The sequence below is a fragment of the Bos grunniens genome, chromosome 16, assembly GCF_055505025.1.
Source record: "Bos grunniens cultivar Pamir isolate PY7600 chromosome 16, Bosgru_T2T1.0, whole genome shotgun sequence".
Lineage (NCBI taxonomy): Eukaryota > Metazoa > Chordata > Mammalia > Artiodactyla > Bovidae > Bos > Bos grunniens.
Genome location: NC_141180.1, coordinates 28921629 through 28938811, shown reverse-complemented (window position 1 = coordinate 28938811; position 17183 = coordinate 28921629). Strand labels below are relative to the sequence as shown.

The 17183-nt window shown below is 46.9% G+C and overlaps 1 protein-coding gene across 23 annotated transcripts in view; it reads right to left on the bottom strand.

Annotated features, from left to right (window-relative positions):
- FHAD1 (forkhead associated phosphopeptide binding domain 1) overlaps positions 1 to 17183 on the bottom strand; it is a 166035-nt gene that overhangs the window by 63064 nt on the left and 85788 nt on the right. For 18 of the 23 annotated variants that reach the window (XR_015143255.1, XR_015143258.1, XR_015143257.1 and 15 more), the window contains exons 10-14: positions 16993 to 17097; positions 12799 to 12906; positions 9726 to 9809; positions 8824 to 8976; positions 6846 to 7041 (exon numbers count right to left, since the gene is read on the bottom strand). Coding sequence is in view for 14 of the 23 variants with exons in the window: in XM_086343810.1 (XP_086199936.1) it covers positions 6846 to 7041; positions 8824 to 8976; positions 9726 to 9809; positions 12799 to 12906; positions 16993 to 17097 (646 nt within the window). In the remaining 9 variants the exon portion in view is untranslated. The remainder of the gene's footprint in view (positions 1 to 6845; positions 7042 to 8823; positions 8977 to 9725; positions 9810 to 12798; positions 12907 to 16992; positions 17098 to 17183) is intronic. The other 5 variants (XR_015143263.1, XM_086343815.1, XM_086343821.1 and 2 more) reach the window with 1 other exon arrangement.

Below are 17183 nucleotides of genomic sequence, written 5' to 3'. Positions count from 1 at the left end.
TCCAAATGCAAGCCAATTCCATCAGTTCCTTACTTAAAACCTTTTATGGACTTCTTTGTGCTCCCTGGCCAAAGCAGAGCTTCCTACCAGGGACCTGCAAGTCCCTGGGCCCCCCATGGTACAGCCCCCACTGACCTCTCTCATTGTTCCTTCCTTGCCCCACCCCTGTCCCCGTTTTTTAGCCCTTGCTTGTGTTCTCCTTGTTTCCTGTGATACCACCATTCTACTATCTTCACCCAGGATGCCCCCACCCTCCTCTGTTTGGCAAATAACTCCCATGCATCCTGCAGAGGCCCTGCCCTCCCTGTCCAAGTCAGAGCCCTGCACTTCTCCTTCAAAGCAACTGTCCCCATTAAAGTTTTCCATGTGAGTGATTTTTTGGTAACTGCCCATCCTATCCTGTCACAAGATGTGCTGATCTTCTCCTGCAAGAACTCCAACATTAAAACTCGCTGCTGAATAACCACTGACAGGAGAATGTTGGATCCCACCAAAAAAGATATCTCATGTCCAAGTGCAAAGGAGAAGCCCAGCAAGATGATAGGAGGGGTGAAATCGTGTTTAGAATCAAACCCCATACCTGCCCCTTGGAGGGCTCAGACAAAACCTTGTGTGCACCAGGGAACCCCACAGAGACTGAGCCAGACCTGCCTTTGAGTGTTTGAGTGTCTCCTGCAGGGGTATGGGTCAGCAGTGGCCTGCTGCAGGGGTAGGGGCTCTGGGTGCAGAAGACCTGGGTATGTCATAAGCCCCATTGGAGGAGGTCACCATTAACCCCACCACAGAGCCGCCAGACTTACACAGGACTGGGAAAACAGACTCTTGGAAGGCACAAACAAAATCTTGTGCGCACCAGGACTCAGGAGAAAGGAGCAGTGACTCCACAAGAGACTGACCCAGACCTGCCCGTGAGTGTCCAGGAGTCTCCGGCACAGGCGTGGGTAGGCGGTGACCTGTGGCAGAGTTGGGGGCACTGAGTGCAGCAGTGCATGCACAGGACCTTGCAAGGAGGTAGCCATTATCCTCATTACCTCCACCATAGTTTGACCAGAGGTCAAACTACAGGGAGGGGGCACAGCCCCACCCATCAACAGAAAGTTGGATTAAAGATTTACTGAGCATGGCCCCGCCCATCAGAACAAGACCCAGTTTCCCCCTCAGTCAGTCTCTCCCATCAGGAAACTTCCATAAGCCTCTTATCCTTATCCATCAGAGGGCAGACAGAATGAAAACCACAATCACAAAAAATAATCAAACTGATCACATGGACCACAGCCTTGTCTAACTCAGTGAGACTATGAGCCATGCCATGTAGGGCCACCCAAGACAGACAGGTCATGGTGGAGAGTTCTGACAAAACGTGGTCCACTGGAGAAGGGAATGGCAAACTACTTCAGTATTCTTGCCTTGAGAACCCCATGAACAGTATGAAAAGGCAAAAAGATAGGACACTGAAAGATGAACTCCTCAGGTCAATAGGTGCCCAATATGCTACTGGAGAAGAGTGGAGAAACAATTCCAGAAAGAATGAAGAGACGGAGCCAAAGCAAAAACAACACCCAGTTGTGGATGTGACTGGTGATGGAAGTAAAGTCTGATGCTGTAAAGAATAATATTCCACAGGAACCTGGAATGTTACGTCCATGAATCAAGGTAAATTAGAAGTGGTCAAACAGGAGATGGCAAGAGTGAACATCGACATTTTAGGAATCAGTGAACTAAAATGGACCGGAATGGGTGAATTTAACTCAGATGACTATTGTATCTACTATTGTGGGGAAGAATCCCTTAGAAGAAATGGAGTAGCCCTTGTAGTCAACAAAAGAGTCTGAAATGCAGTTCTTGGGTGCAATCTCAAAAATGACAGAATGATCTCTGTTCATTTCCAAGGCAAACCATTCACTATCACAGTAATCCAAGTCTATGCCATGACCAGTAATGGTGATGAAGCTGAAACTGAATGGGTTCTATGAAGACCTATAAGACTTTCTAGAACTAACACCCCAAAAAGATGTCCTATTCATTACAGGGGACTGGAATGCAAAAGTAGGAAGTCAAGAGATACCTAGCAACAGGCAAATTTGGCCTTGGAGTACAAAATGAAGCAGGGTAAAGGCTAACAGAATTTTGCCAAGAGAACACACTGGTCATAGCAAACACCCTCTTCTAACAACACAAGAGAAGACTTTACACATGGAAATCGCCAGATGGTCAATAACGAAATCAGATTGATTATATCCTTTGCAGCAAAAGAGGAAGAAGCTCTATACAGTCAGAAAAAACAAGACTGGGAGCTGACTGTGGCTCAGATCATGAAATCCTTGTTGCCAAATTCAGACTTAAATTGAAGAAAGTAGGGAAAACCACTAGACCATTCAGGTATGACCTAAATCAAATCCCTTACGATTACACAGTGGAAGTGAGAAAATAGAGTCAAGGGATTGGATCTGATAGACAAGAGTGCCTGAAGAACTATGGATAGAGGTTCGTGACATTGTACAGAAGGCAGTGGTCAAGACCACCCCCAAGAAAAAGAAATGCAAAAAGGCAAAATGGTTGTATGAGGAGGCCTTACAAACAGTTGAGAAAAGAAGAGGAGTGAAAGGCAAATGAAAAAAGGAAAGATATACCCATCTGAATTCAGAGTTCCAAAGAATAGCACAGAGAGATAAGAAAGTCTTCCTCAGTGATCAATGCAAAGAAATAGAGGAAAACATAGAATGGGGAAGACTAGAGATCTCTTTAAGAAAATTAGAGATATTAAGGGAACATTTCATGCAAAGATGGGGACAATAAAGGACAGAAATGGTATGGACCTAACAGAAGCAAAAGATATTAAGAAGAGGTGGCAAGAATACCCAGAAGAACTATACAAAAAAGATCTTTATGACTCAGATAATCACGATGCTGTGATCACTCACCTAGAGCCAGACATCCTGGAAAGTGAAGTCAATTGAGGCTTAGGAGGCATCACTATGAACAAAGCTAGTGGAGGTGATGGAACTCCAGTAGAGCTATTTCAAATCCTAAAAGATGATGCTGTGAAAGTGCTGCACTCAACATGCCAGCAAATTTGGAAAACTCAGCAGTGGCCATAGGACTGGAAAAGGTCAGTTTTCATTCCAATCCCATAGAAGGGCAATGTCAAAGAATGTTCAAACTATGGCACAATTGCACTCATCTCACACGCTAGTAAAGTAATGCTCAAAATTCTCCAAGCCAGGCTTCAAGAGTATGTGAACCATGAACTTCCAGATAGTCAAGCTGGATTTAGAAAAGGCAGAGGAACCAGAGATCAAATTGCCAATATCCGCTGGATCATCAAAAAAGTGAGAGAGTTCCAGAAACACATCTACTTCTGCTTTATTGACTATGCCAAAGCCTTTGACTGTGTGGATCACAATAAACTGGAAAATTCTTCAAGAGATGGGAATACCAGGCCACCTTACCTGCTTCCTGAGAAATCTGAATGGAGGTCAAGAAGCAACAGTTAGAACTGTACATGGAACAACAGACTGGTTCCAAATCGGGAGAGGAGTACGTTAAGGCTGTATATTGTCACCCTGCTTATTTAACTTACATGCAGAGTATATCATGTGAAATGCCAGGCTGTATGAAGCTCAAGCTGGAATCAAGATTGCCAGGAGAAATATCAATAACCTCATATATGCAGATGACACCATCCTATGGGAGAAAGCCAAGAGGAACTAAAGAGCCTCTTGATGAAAGTGAAAGAGGAGAGTGAAAAAGCTGGCTTAAAACTCAACATTCAGAAAATGAAGACCATGGCATCTGGTCCCATCACTTCATGGCAAATAAATGGGGAAATAATGGAAACAGTGACAAACTTTATTTTCTTGGGCTCCAAAATCACTGCAGATGATGACTGCAACCATGAAATTAAAAGATGCTTGCTCCTTGGAAGGAAATCTGTGACGAACCTGGACAGCATATTCAAAAGCAGAGACATTATTTTGCCAATAAACGTCCATCCTGTCAAAGCTATGGTTTTTCCAGTAGTCATGTATGGATGTGAGAGTTGGACCATAAAGAGAGCTCAGCGCTGAAGAACTGATGCTTTTGAACTGTGGTGTTGGAGAAGACTCTTGAGAGTCCCTTGGACTGCAAGGAGATCCAACCAGTCCATCCTAAAGGAAATCAGTCCTGAATATTCATTGGAAGGACTGATGCTGAAGATGAAGCTCTAATACTTTGGCCACCTGATGCAAAGAACTGACTCATTTGAAAAGACCCTGATGCTGGGAAAGATTGAATGCGGGAGGAGAAGGGGATGACAGAGGATGAAATGGTTGGACGGCATCACCGACTGGATGGACATGAGTTTGAGTAAGCTCCGGGAGTTGGTGATGGACAGGGAAGCCTGGCGTGCTGCAGTCTACGGGGTTGCAAAGAATTGGACATGACTGAGCAACTGAACTGAAGATCCTATCCTTTCCTGAGACCATAAAATCTACAAGGGCTGGGATAGAGCCTGTTGTCTCAGCAATATTTTATTATGAAAGAGTTCAGATTCACAGTAAAGAAGGAGGAGTTTTATAGCCAAGATCTAGATTCTACCTGTTTTTGGCCCCATTATATCTCTGCCCAGCATGGTGCCTGGTATCTAGTAGACCTGTAATAAATCTTTGCTGAGTGAAAGTGGTTCATATCCTTCCACATCTCAGATGATAAAGATAAGGTGAACAATATTTATGTCAGCATCATTTCTGTGTGTGAAAAATTGGAAACAACTTAAAGGCCCAAGATAGAGAACTGGCTAAATAAATTATGGTACATCCTACATAGTGGGATTCCTTATCATCAGCGACAGCAATGATGTGTGTATTGACATGGAAGGGTGTTCCTGATGTACTGTTAGGAACAAAACTAAATAAAACTGGGTATGACGTTATTTTTTTGTAAAGTTAATAAATCAATAAACATTTACAGGTAGAACCTATTCTATGATAGGTACTCTTTTTAAATACTTTAGATATATTAATGCATTTTAATCCTCACAAGAATCCTATGGAGTGAGTATACCCTATTATCCCCATTTTACAGATAAGGAAACTGAGGCACAGAGAGGGGAATAACTTGCCTAGACTCACATAGCTCTTTCCATGGGAAAATGCCTTGGAAGTTACACAAAGAATATGACAGTGTTGACAATATCAAATACTGGCAAGGCTGTGAGGCAACAGGAACTCTCACTCATTGTTGGTGGGAATGCAAAATACAGTCACTTTGGAAGAGAGCTTTGTGGTTTCATTAAGAACTAAATGTACTCTAACCACATGATCCAGCAACTACAACCTTGGTATTTCCTCAAAGGAGTTGAAAACACGCCCACACACAAACCTGCACGTGGATATTTATGGCAGCTTTATTCATAATTGCCCAAACTTGGAAACAACCAGGATGTCCTTCAGTAGGTGAGTACATAATGGAACATTGCTCAGTGCTTAGTCACTCAGTCAACCTCTTGGCTGCAGCCTGCCAGGCTCTTCTGTCTATGGAATTTTCCAGGTAAGAACACTGGAGTGGAGTGGGTTGCCATTTCCTACTCCAGGGGATCTTCCTGACCCTCGGATCAAACCCTTGATTCCTGCGTCTCCTGCATTGGCAGGAGGGTTCTTTACCACCGCGCTACTTGGGAAGCAATGGAATATTATTTGGCACTAAAAAAAGAGCTGTCAAGCCATGAAAAAACTTAGAGGAAACTTAAATGCATATTACTAAGTAAAAGAAACTAATCTGAAAGATTGTATGATCCCAACTATATGATATTTTAGAAAAGGCAAAAAACCATGGTGACAATAAAAAAGATCTGTGGTTGCCAGGGACTGGAGGTCGGGGAGGAAGCACAGAGGATTTTCAGGGCAATGAGACTATTCAGTATGATATTATAATGGTAGCTACATGTTATCACACATTTGTCCAAGCCCAAATCCATAGAATGTACAAGAGTAAACCCTACACGACACTTCAGATCAACTACACTCCAATAAAATTAAAATTAAAAGGAGTGAACCCCAAAGTAAACCTGATCGCTTCCCTGATAGCTCAGTTAGTTAAGAATCCACCTGCAACGCAGGAGACCCTGGTTCGATTCCTGGGTGGGGAAGATCTGTTGGAGAAGGAATAGGCTACCCACTCCAGTATTCTTGGGTTTCCCTTGTGGCTCAGCTGGTAAAGAATCCCCCACCCCAACAATGTGGGAGACCTAGGTTCAATCCCTGGGTTGGGAAGATCCCCTAGAGAAGGGAAAGGCTACCCACTCCAGTACGCTGGCCTGGAAAATTCCATGGACTGTATAGTCCATGGGTTCACAGAGTCGGTCACGACTGAGCAACTCTGACTTTTCTTTTCAATGTAAACCATGGGCTTTGGGTGATTACGATGTGTCCATGTAGGTTCATCAGCTGCAACAGTTGTGTTTCTCTGGTGCTGATGTTGATAACTGGGGGGATGGGCATGAGTGGCGATGGAGGGTACCTCGGAAATCTCCATATCATCCTCTCAATTTTGCTGTGAAACCAAAACTGCTCTAAAAACAGTGTATTTTTATATGTATGTGGTAACTTCTAAGAGAGATTTGGCATAATTTTGCTTCTTCCTATTGCCTCTGTTACATCTCGTTTTTCTCCAGCAGTCATGTCTCACTTGTGTATACTCTTTTCCTGGAACATCACTTCTCAAGTGGTGAAACGAAGTTAAGTCTGGAGAAGGGAACGCTTGGCTGCACACCCAACAAGAAGCCTCCCTCAACAGATGTCCCTTCGTGATCAGATTTGACGCGACATTTCAGTCATGCAACTACAGGAGAAGAAGGCTGCCGTTACCCTTGTTGGAGCTGGAGAACTGGATGCCCACGTCTTGGAGGAGGTGCTCGGTCTCCTCCAGCCAGGACAGCGACAGGCGCAGGATGTCCAGTGACACCTTCTGGAGCCCCGAGACAGGTGGGCTCACCTGCAGGTGCTGCAGGAGGCTGACCTCCTTCCTCAGGTCGTTGCTGCAGCACGACATCTTCATGCAAGCCTGGAAAGAGATGAGGTCGTGAGGAGCTAGGCCACCGTTGCCAGAAATAGCACCCGGCCGCCGTGACCTGCAGAGAGCGGGGTTCTTGATGTGTTCTTGAAGCAGGAAGTGCCCTGGGATGGCCCACTTCTAGTTGCCTTTTAGGGTGGGGGGACGAGGGGGCAGCTTTTATTTTGTGTGCACTTTAATTGGGACTTTTGATGGTCAAAGAGACCCTGTGTTTACAGACTTAGGGAATGAATTTATGGTTGCTAGGGGGATAGCAACCCCTTATGGAGGGAAGGGATAGTTAGGGAGTTGGGGATGGACATGCACATACTGCTATATTTAAAATGGATAACCAACAAGTATCTACTGTACAGCACATGGAACTCTCTCAAAGTTATGTGGCAGCCTGGATGGGAGGGGAGTTTGGGGGAGAATGGATGCATGTATATGGATGGCTGAGTCGCTTCGCTGTTCACCTGAAACTACCACAACACAGTGTGTTAATTGGCTATGAAAGTGAAAGTGAAAGGCGCTCAGTCGTGTCCGACTCTTTGCGACCCCAAGGACTATACAGTCCATGGAATTCTCCAGGCCAGAATACTCGAGTGGGTAGCCTTTCGCTTCTCCAGTGGATTATCCCAACCCAGGGATTGAACCCAGGTCTCCCACATTCCAGGCGGATTCTTTACGAGCTGAGCCATAAGGGAAGCCCAAGATATAATCGGCTATATCCCAATATAAAATAAAAAGCAAAAAAAGGGACTTCCCTGGTGGTCCAGTGGTGAAGACTCCGTGTTCCCAATACAGTGGGCTCGGGTTTGATCCTTGGCCAGGGAACTAGATCCCATGTGCCACAACTAAAAAATCCCGTATGCAGCAATGAAGATTGAAGGTCCCACATGCTGCAAATAATCTCTGGTACGGCCAATAAACAAAATAAATAAAATAAATTAGAAAAAAAAAAAAAAACAGAAAAAGGAAGAGATCCCGTGTTTAGGTGCAGGCAATTCCAAAGCCAAATTGCCGAGGACAATTTGGCTGAAACAAGAACCAAATTTGGCTACAAAATTCCTGCTGAGATCAACACATAAGCTGGTCAGAAAGTCCGATTTCCTGACTTGAAAGAGTGCTGACAAGCCAACATTCAGACAGACTCCCCAAATAGCAGCTGCTTATTTCCAGAGAAAGCAGAAGCAGCTGCCTGCTCTGATAAAGCTGGTTCTCCAGGTGGGGGCTGGGAGGTGGGGGGTGGTGGTCGGTCAGAACCAGTCTTGTCTCCTCCAGAGTCAAAGGCGACTAGGGTAAGAGCAGCCTTTCCATTGCTGGGACAAAAAAGAAAAATGAAAATAAAGAGCAGGATGTTTTCTTGGTTTCTCTGGAAATAACCCAGGGCTATTTTGAGGGCGAGAGGAGAAGGGGGCAACAGAGGATGAGACGGTTGGATGGCATCACTGACTTAACGGACATGAGTTTGAACAAACTTCAGGAGACGGTGAAGGACAGCGAAGTCTGGCGTGCTGCAGTCCACGGGGTCGCAAAGAGTCAGACACGACTGAGTGACTGAACAACATTTCTTCCCCTGAGGTCCAGGGGCCTCCCAAAGGGGAGCGTCAGGCAGCTTTTTCTTGGCCACACCAAGTTCACCTGGGAGGCAGTTTTTGAGGTCCTTTGTTTTCTACCTCAAACAGATCTCTCCAGCAAGAGAGAAGGTGGGCAGAAAAGCAGAGCCGGACGATCTCCTGAACAAGGAGCACGTGAGCCACGGGGGCACGGGTGAGAAGCGGAGGAGGGCACCTGGCAACTGTCTAAGGCCTTCTTCAGCCTCTCAACGCTGTCTGTGACCTCCTCGTGTCGGCAGAGGCCGAGCTGGCTCTCCTTCGGCAGGGTCCACTTTTTCTGCTGGAAGTTGATGTTGTCCTCAGTGACCTGGGTGATCTTCTCTATTAACTAGTGGGGGGAGAAAAAAGACTGACATCGCAGGGTGGCTCTGCAGGAGGGGCCCTGGGTTGGGGGAGGGCATGGGCTTGAGCTCCCATCTCCGCAGGGTTGAGGAGGGAGGTCCTGGCATGTTTGGGTGATGGCTCTGGAGGGAATGTCGGCTCTGTCACCAACAAGGGCACGTTCCCCGGGATCAGAGATGATTTTTAAGAGCCAAAGGCTTGTCATGTGGCCCCGCGTGTGTTCTAGATTCTTCGGAACTCTGAGAGTGATTCATCACGCTGAGCCTGATGCTGTGGGGCCCGAAAGAGAAGGCTAGGCTATCTGAGAGCAGTCCATGGTGTGAATTTTTCACCCGCGTGCCGACACAGGGTTGGAGGGGACAAACGGAAGAATAACAAGTCAGTCCTTACGCCAGAGGCACAGCCTCGCTGCCGGCTGCCCTCTTCAGGAGGAACGAGCCAGGACGCCTGCCCTATGGCGAGGCTCTTTCCTCGTGGGACTAACGGAGGTGGATCATGCAGGCCTGGAGACCAGACACAGGCCTGGGTGGTTCCATTTGATTTTCACAGAAAGACTTCAAGGGAGTTTCACTGGCTTTTACTCTAAAAGCCAGGAAATCCCAGAATATCGAAACAAATCTTCATGGTGCAGCAACAGTGTGAAAAATATGCGCCACCAACAAAAAACAGAAACATATGCTCTCAGTGTCTGGAGTCCCGGGTCCCTGAGGAAGAAAGTGGGGAAGAGGGACAAACCTGCTGATCAGAGACGGGCTTGTCCTGGAACGGCTTCGTTCGTCCATAGGTGGCCTTGATGACCTGACTTCTGAAATGCTCCAGCTGCAGCACAAAGAAAGGGAAGGTGATGGAATGAGTGGTGCAGCTGCAGCCACAGGGCTTCAGGAGTCATTTCCACTGCTGGGTCTGGGAGAAATCAGTTAGAAGGCTCTGCACACCATTAATGGTCACTATGTTCGGGGCTTCCTAGGTGGTCCTAGTGGTAAAGAATCCGCCTGCCAATGCAGGAGCCACAAGAGATGTGGGTATGACTCCTGGGTCGGGAAGATCCCTTGGAGTAGGAAATGGCAACCCAATCTAGTATTCTTGCCTGAAAAATTGCACGGATGGGGGAGCCTGCAGGCTACACTCCATGGGGCTGCAAAGAGTTGGTCACAACCAAGTGACTAAGCACGCCGCAAACGGATTATTAACACCTTCACCTCTCACCGGAAGGGGCAGTGCCCACACAAGAGAGGGGGACAGTAGGTTTTAACGACTTTTCAGGCATGCCCGCCTAACCCAGCGGATGCGTGTGGGCAGCTCACATACGTCTCAGGCCCTCAGAAGAGCCACTCACTGCCAATTATCCAGTGGGAAGTCTGGGGCCGGGAGCGGTCTTCCATAATTGGTACGCTGGCACCAGGCTGTGAGATAAATATTGAGGCTGTCAGCCCGAGTAAACTGTGTAATCAGCCAGGGTGCCCAGGGAGAGAAGGATGAGCAGCCTGCTGCCATTTTGTGCCTTAGGTCTTGTGTCCTGAAGATGACGCCTGCTGTATTCCCCTCAGGGTCCCCGGAGCCTGGCACCCAGCAGGCACTCAATAAGTGTTCATCGAATGCTTGTAACAGAAATGACTGACTTGGCAGGTGTTCAAAGTCCTCGCCTTCAGTTCGGCCAGCTTTTATTGACTATCTCCCTGCTTCTGGTGTCTTCAGATTACAGTTGATGAAAGAATACAGTTACATTAGAATCAGGGCTTCTAGAATGACAAGTTCAAGGTGTTTCAGGTTCATGAGAGACCTGAGAGGCAAACAAGCCCAACCCTCTCTGGAAGTTTACCAACTTGATGGCCCTTGGCTTGGGTTTTTGGCTCACGGGCAAAAATGTGGTCACGAAAGACTCTAAGGAAAGCTGAAGGACCGTAACAGCTGGGGAATCAATGTGAATGTCAATGGGTCCCAAGACACAGGAGTTTGCTGCACACCAGGAAGTTCTGAAAAGCCAAGGAGAGGAATTATGACTCTCCTAAAGACAGCTCTGCAGTCAGCTTGCCGGGAGCCAGGAGGGATTCTGGGCCGTCTGTTGGTTTCATGACCAAGGGGAGGGTCCTAACTTGCCCAAGGAAGAGGTTATGTAGGTAGGGCCCCATGGGCGATGGCCCGCATCACCACCAGAGGCACACTATGGGACTGCTCTGAGTGGAGGGATAGGTCCTGCTGGACAAGAGTCAGTCCTGGAGTCACTTGCCTGGGGAAGGGCATGACCTCAGGCAGGGAGCTGGCTATGGATAAGAGGGTGACATGGGAAGGCCAGGGCAGCACAGAGAGGCCTCATCCTTACTCTCTCAAGTCCTGGAGGAATCTCTGTGTCTCTAAGGGTCTTCCTGAATGAGCTCTGGCTGGAGGCATGACCAGGCTCCTGGCAAACAGCACAGATCATGCCCTCAAGGTGGGTGTGTGCTGGGGGTGCAGAGCGCTGGCAGGGGCAGGGGTAGCCCAGGTGCACCAAGGGACGCCCAGAGTGGCGGGCTCTCTCCCTTGCTAAGGGTCAGTGCCCTGCAGAGAGGGGACACCGGGGGTGATGCTGTGGATGTTTGTTGAAGAGGCTTTAATACCTGCCAGGAGGCACTATCGTCATCATTTAACCTGTGGGTGCTTCTGGAGTTCAGCGTGGGGGACAGTGCCCGGTCATACTGCTGGTTCAGGCTTGCATGCCACCACATGGAAGGGCTTCGGGAGCTGGGCTGGGTGGGCTGGAGTGCTCCTTTAAGGACTGTGGTTCTTAACCTTTCTGGGTAGTTTACAGACCCTTCTGAGAATCCAGTGAGTGACGAGGTGGACTCATCTGCCCAGAAAAAGTCTCTCACTGTTTCCATTGTTTTCCTACTTGCCATGAAGTGATGGGACCAGATGCCACGATCTTCGTTTTCTGAATGTTGAGTTTTAAGCCAACTTTTTCACTCTCCTCTTTCACTTTCATCTCTTTAGTTCTTCTTTGATTTCTGCCATAAGGGTGGTGTTAATGTGCATATCTGAGGTTATTGATATTTCTCTGGGCAATCTTGATTCCCACTTGTGCTTCATCCAGCCCAGCGTTTCTCATGATGTACTCTGCATATAAGTTAAATAAGCAGGGTGACAATATACAGCCTTGGTGTACTCCTTTTCCGATTTGGAACCAGTCTGTTGTTCCCTGTCCAGTTCTAACTGTTGCTTCTTGACCTGCATATTATTAATACTTCATTAAGAAAAGTGGCGGGACTTCCCTAGCGGTTCAGGGGTTAAGACTCTGCGCTTCCACTGCAGGGGGCACGGGTTTGATCACTGGTTGGGGAACTAAGATCCTGCAAGCCACGTGGCTTGGCCAAACAAAACAGAACAAAACAAAAACAAACAGAAGAGTGGCATCCCCTGTGGATACCGACTAGAGCGTCTGGAGACCCAGAGGAAGAAAGATCGCTCGCTGTACATGTCAAGACAAAAAAATGTGAAGGAGAAAGTGCTAGAAATGCCACTGCGGTTGAAAGGCTCAAACCCTCCCTAGGAGGGACCCGCACCGCTGGTTCACCGGGGTGGGCCTTGACCTGGGACTGGCTGGTTGGTCAGGGTCTCAGGTGATGGCAAACACTGGTGTGGGCAGCTTCCCAGCAGGAAAAGCCTTTTTAGCGACATCCACTGGGGCTCGGGAGCCACACAGAGCCCTGCCCCTGGGGATAAGTGGGTGAAATTAAACCAGGCCGTCCTCCTCCTCACTCATCCCTGCCGGCCGCTTGGGCGCAGGGCTCCGTGGAGAGCGGTGGGCCATGAAGGGGCTTGGCAGCACGCCTACCTGACCTACTGCCCTTTCCAAATTGGCTTTAATGAGGTTTTCTCTGTTCCCCATTTCTTGCAGCTGAAGCAATTTCCTTCTGGAATCCTCCTGAAGCTTCTCTTCAACCTGAAAGGATGATGAAAGCATGGGCTTGCTGCTAATGTGATCATCATGCCCTCTGGGGGAACTCTTCTGGGTGGGGTGGTGCTAATGGCAGTGGGGGAGTCCTTGAGGGGTAGGGACAGCTGCGGCCCCGTGGCAGGGGTCATGGGCATACACAGGGTGGAGATAAACTCACAGGGAGATACCCCTTAAGGGAAGGGGCTGAGCTCTGCACCCTGGGCTCGACTATGTCCTATCACAGACTCCAATTCCAGCTCGGTCCCTAGCAAGATGTGTGACCCTGGGAAAGTGATTTCACTGCTCTGTGACTCAGTGTTCTCATCTGTCAAATGGGGATGATGGTACCTGTACTGCAGCACAGAGTTATTGTGGGAATTCAAAATATTTGGAATAGTGCTTACAGGTCTGTGAGTGTGGTAAATATTGGTGTGACCTATAAAAGGTGGGTGGGGAATTTCCTGGTGGTCCAGTGGCTAAGTCTCCTTGCTCTCAATGGAGGGCATCCAGGTTTGATCCCTGGTCAGGGACCTAGATCCCACATGCTGCAATGAAGATAGAGGATCCCACATACAGCAATTAAGATCTTGTGCAACCAAAAAAATAAATATATTTTTAAAAAGGTGAACGGGAATATCTGCCATGAAGCCTCCTTCTAAGACTCCACGAAAGGTCTTTGGTCAGTGTTATTACTGGGTTTATCATCATAACTATTTGTCATCACCACTTTGAGCACACCCACTGGTGGAAACTTCTCTAGAGGCTTGCTCAGCAACGTCTATTAAGAATCGCAGCCTGCAAAAGAAAGCGTTTGAAGTGCAGAAGCTTGCTTGTCTAATCCTCCCTTGCTTGGGTAACGGGGCAAGCTGAGGTGAGCCTGGGAGTGCTTGATGCTACCATCTGCTGGCAAGTGTGGGCCTTGCAGCTGCTCCTTTCAGGGACACACCTAGTCATTTCAGGGACATACCTACTGAGCCCAGGGCTCTGGCACCAACAGGAAACCAGGCAAATGCTCATAAATAAATGGAAAGACTTTGTGCTGAAATAAATCCCATGGGCCGTGTTGATTAGGGATCTGACAAGGGGGATCACAGAGATGTAATAAAAGACCCAGAAGAGCTCTTTGGAGCTTTCCTCTGAGTAGAGTATACAGAGGTAGAGCGACTACCCAGCTCTGGTACCTTGGAAAAGCCACCTCTCTGGGGCCTTAGTTTCCTTCCAGATCTAAACATGCTCTGACTTGTATTTCAGCTGCATTTCCATACACCACAGAAGCCAAGTCCAACTCTGGACTCTGCCCTTATCTGTGTTCTCCACGAACAGCCCCCCATTCCCACTCCTGAGCCTCAGGCAACTTCAGGGGCTGCCCTGCTCCCTCCGTCACGCCTGGTGCTCTCCACGCCTGTCCTCCACCCCTCTCAGGTGACATGCTGGGCTGTGGCAGCTGGCCTCCTCGCCTCTAGTTTAGCGCCTTGCGGTACTGTGAGGGTTAGCCAGCTGTAGGGCAGCTCTGACCTACAGAACTTTCTACAACGATACAGATGCTCTGACTCTGTATCATCTAATACAGCAGCCACAAACCACATCTGGTGATCCAGCGCTCGAAACACGGGCTGGTGTGATCGAGGAAATGAATTTCAAAGTGTATTTAATTTTGATTAATATCAGTGTGAACAGTAGCACGTGGCTGTTGGCTACACAATAGTGATTGGAGTCAGACCAACCTGGAGTCAGCCAAAACTATGCGACTGGGCTAGTTACACTGCTAGTTAACAAGTGGTCTTGACTTTCTCATCTGTAAAATGGGGAGGATGATCTCTAGGTCATGGCGCTGTTGTGAAGAGGGAAAAGAGATGAAATGTTTGGTGGTGATGCCCAGTCCATGAGAAACTGCAGCTATTATTTTCACCATTATTAGCTGCGATTGTCACATACTGGTTCTCTGTTCGGAGGCCCTGGTAGCGCCCCGCTGCCTGTGTGCAATAGAGCCTGAGTGCCAGAACTAGCACAAAACACCAAGCCAGGGATTCAAGAAGCCCTGATGAGCTCTGAACAAGGCAAAGAAAAATGAATCCACACCTAGATAAATCATAATAAGACTGCTGGAAATCCAGGGAAAAGGAAATCTTAAAAGCAGCCAGAGAAAAAGACAGGTTTTGCAAAGGTGCATCAATAAGGCTTACAGATGACTTCTAAATAGAAATAACAGGAGCCAAAAAACAGCAGTGACATACCTAATGCTGTTTCTAATGTGCTGAAAGAAAAGAACTGCTATTGTAGAATTCAATAGGCAGTCAAATGTGTTTTAAGAATGAAGGTTAAATATCATTTCAAGATAGACACACAGACACATCTGCGACTGTCATCAACAGAGCTACAGTGAAGGAAAACACTAAAGGGTATTCTTCAGAGACAAGAAAAATGAATGCAGATGGATGATCAGAGATGCAGAAAAGACAAGCAACAGTAAGAGTAACGTGTGCATATGATACTGACTATATAAAAATGCCAATAATATCTTTGGGGGCTTTATTAATAACTATAGAGAGGAGTTTAGAAAATGACAGCAATGACTTACAAATTTGGAGGGGTTAAGTGAAGTCAGGGTGTTCTAAATTCACTACATTGTCAAGGAGAAGGGCATAATTATCAACTAATACTACATCTTGGTAAGTTAAGAATGTACATTGTAAGTACTTCTGTGGTGGTCCAGTGGCTAAGACTCTGTGCTCCCAATGCCAACGGCCCAGGTTCAATTCCTGGTCAGGGAACTAGATTCCACATGCCACAAATGGAGAGTTTGCATGCTGCAACTGAAGATCGAACGTGCCACAGTGACGATCTGCAACTAAAACCCAGCCCAGCCAAAGAAATACGTTCATTAATTAAAAAAGAATGCACGTTGTAATCTTTAGGATGACCACTAAGAGAGCAATGGAAGCGGGAAAAACTTAATTAATGTGAGATCTTTGCAAGTCAAGGATAAAATGCTATTGTCTTACTATGGTTAAAAGGATAGTAAAAAAGTGAAATGTTTCCAAGCTAATAGAGGGGGAAGGTGGAATGACAGAAAACCATCAACTCAAAAGGAGGCAAGAAAGGAGAGAAAAAGCAATATAGTTACAGAGAGTACAACTGGCACTGGGCAAGAGAGTAGATTTAAATCCCAGTGTATGAGTGATTAGATAACATAAACGGACTGAAAGTAAAAGACTGTCAAACTGGGTTTTGTAAAAATGATATGCTATTTGGAAGCTATATGTCTAAAACTTAAAAATTGACAGAGAGGACTTCCCTGGTGGTCCAGTGGTTAAGAATCCATCTGCCAAAGCAGAGGACATGGGTTTGATCCCTGGTCCCGGGACAGTCCACATGCCACGGGGCAACTAAGCCCATGAGCCACAACTGCTGAGCCCTTGCAGTCCAAAGCCCATGCTCCACACAAGAAGCCACTGCAATGAGAAGCCGGTGCCCCGTGACTAGAGAGCAGTCCCTGCTCACCACATCTAGAGGAAGCCTGTGTGCAGTAATGAAGGCCCAGCACAGCCAAAAAGAAACCAATAAATAAAAATTTAAAAAATTAACAGAGAAAGTATGAAAAAAATATGCTATGGAAACTCTAACCAACAGCAAGCCAGTGATGGTGCTACACGACAAAGATGATGTTAAGGGAAAACACTACTAGAGATGAAAAGAGACACTAAAAAAAAAAAGGGACATTTTATGATGATCAAAAGTCTTGTTCTACTGGAAGTATTAGAATTCTAAATTTATATGCACATAGTAATACAACCTCACAATATATAAAGCAAAATTTGTCAATATTAAAAGAAGAAACACAAATCTACAATCATGATGAGATTAAAAAAAAAAAATTCCCAATGACTGATAGAACACAAAGACACACACACACACAAATCAATAAGAGTATTTAAGTTGGAACAACATCATTGACAAGCTTGATTTAATGGATCAATTCTTTCCTGGGTAATTTCATGATTGAAGGCAGTGGGTCGTGGTTACACACGGGAACTTTGGAGTCTGGCAGACCCAGCCTGGAGCGGTTGCCAAGGCGACCCATCCCTGCCATACCTTGCTCTTTTCCCGAAGCGTCTTAGAGATCAGGCTCTGCTCCGTACTGCTCCTCTTCAACTCCTCCCTGAGCTTTCTCACTTCTTTCTCCATGCCGTGGATTTGCTAAGAAAGTGTCAACAGCAGGGAAGTCAACTTCGTAACTCACCTCACCCAGTTCGTTAAGGTGGAAACCTAGTCTGAGATCAGGT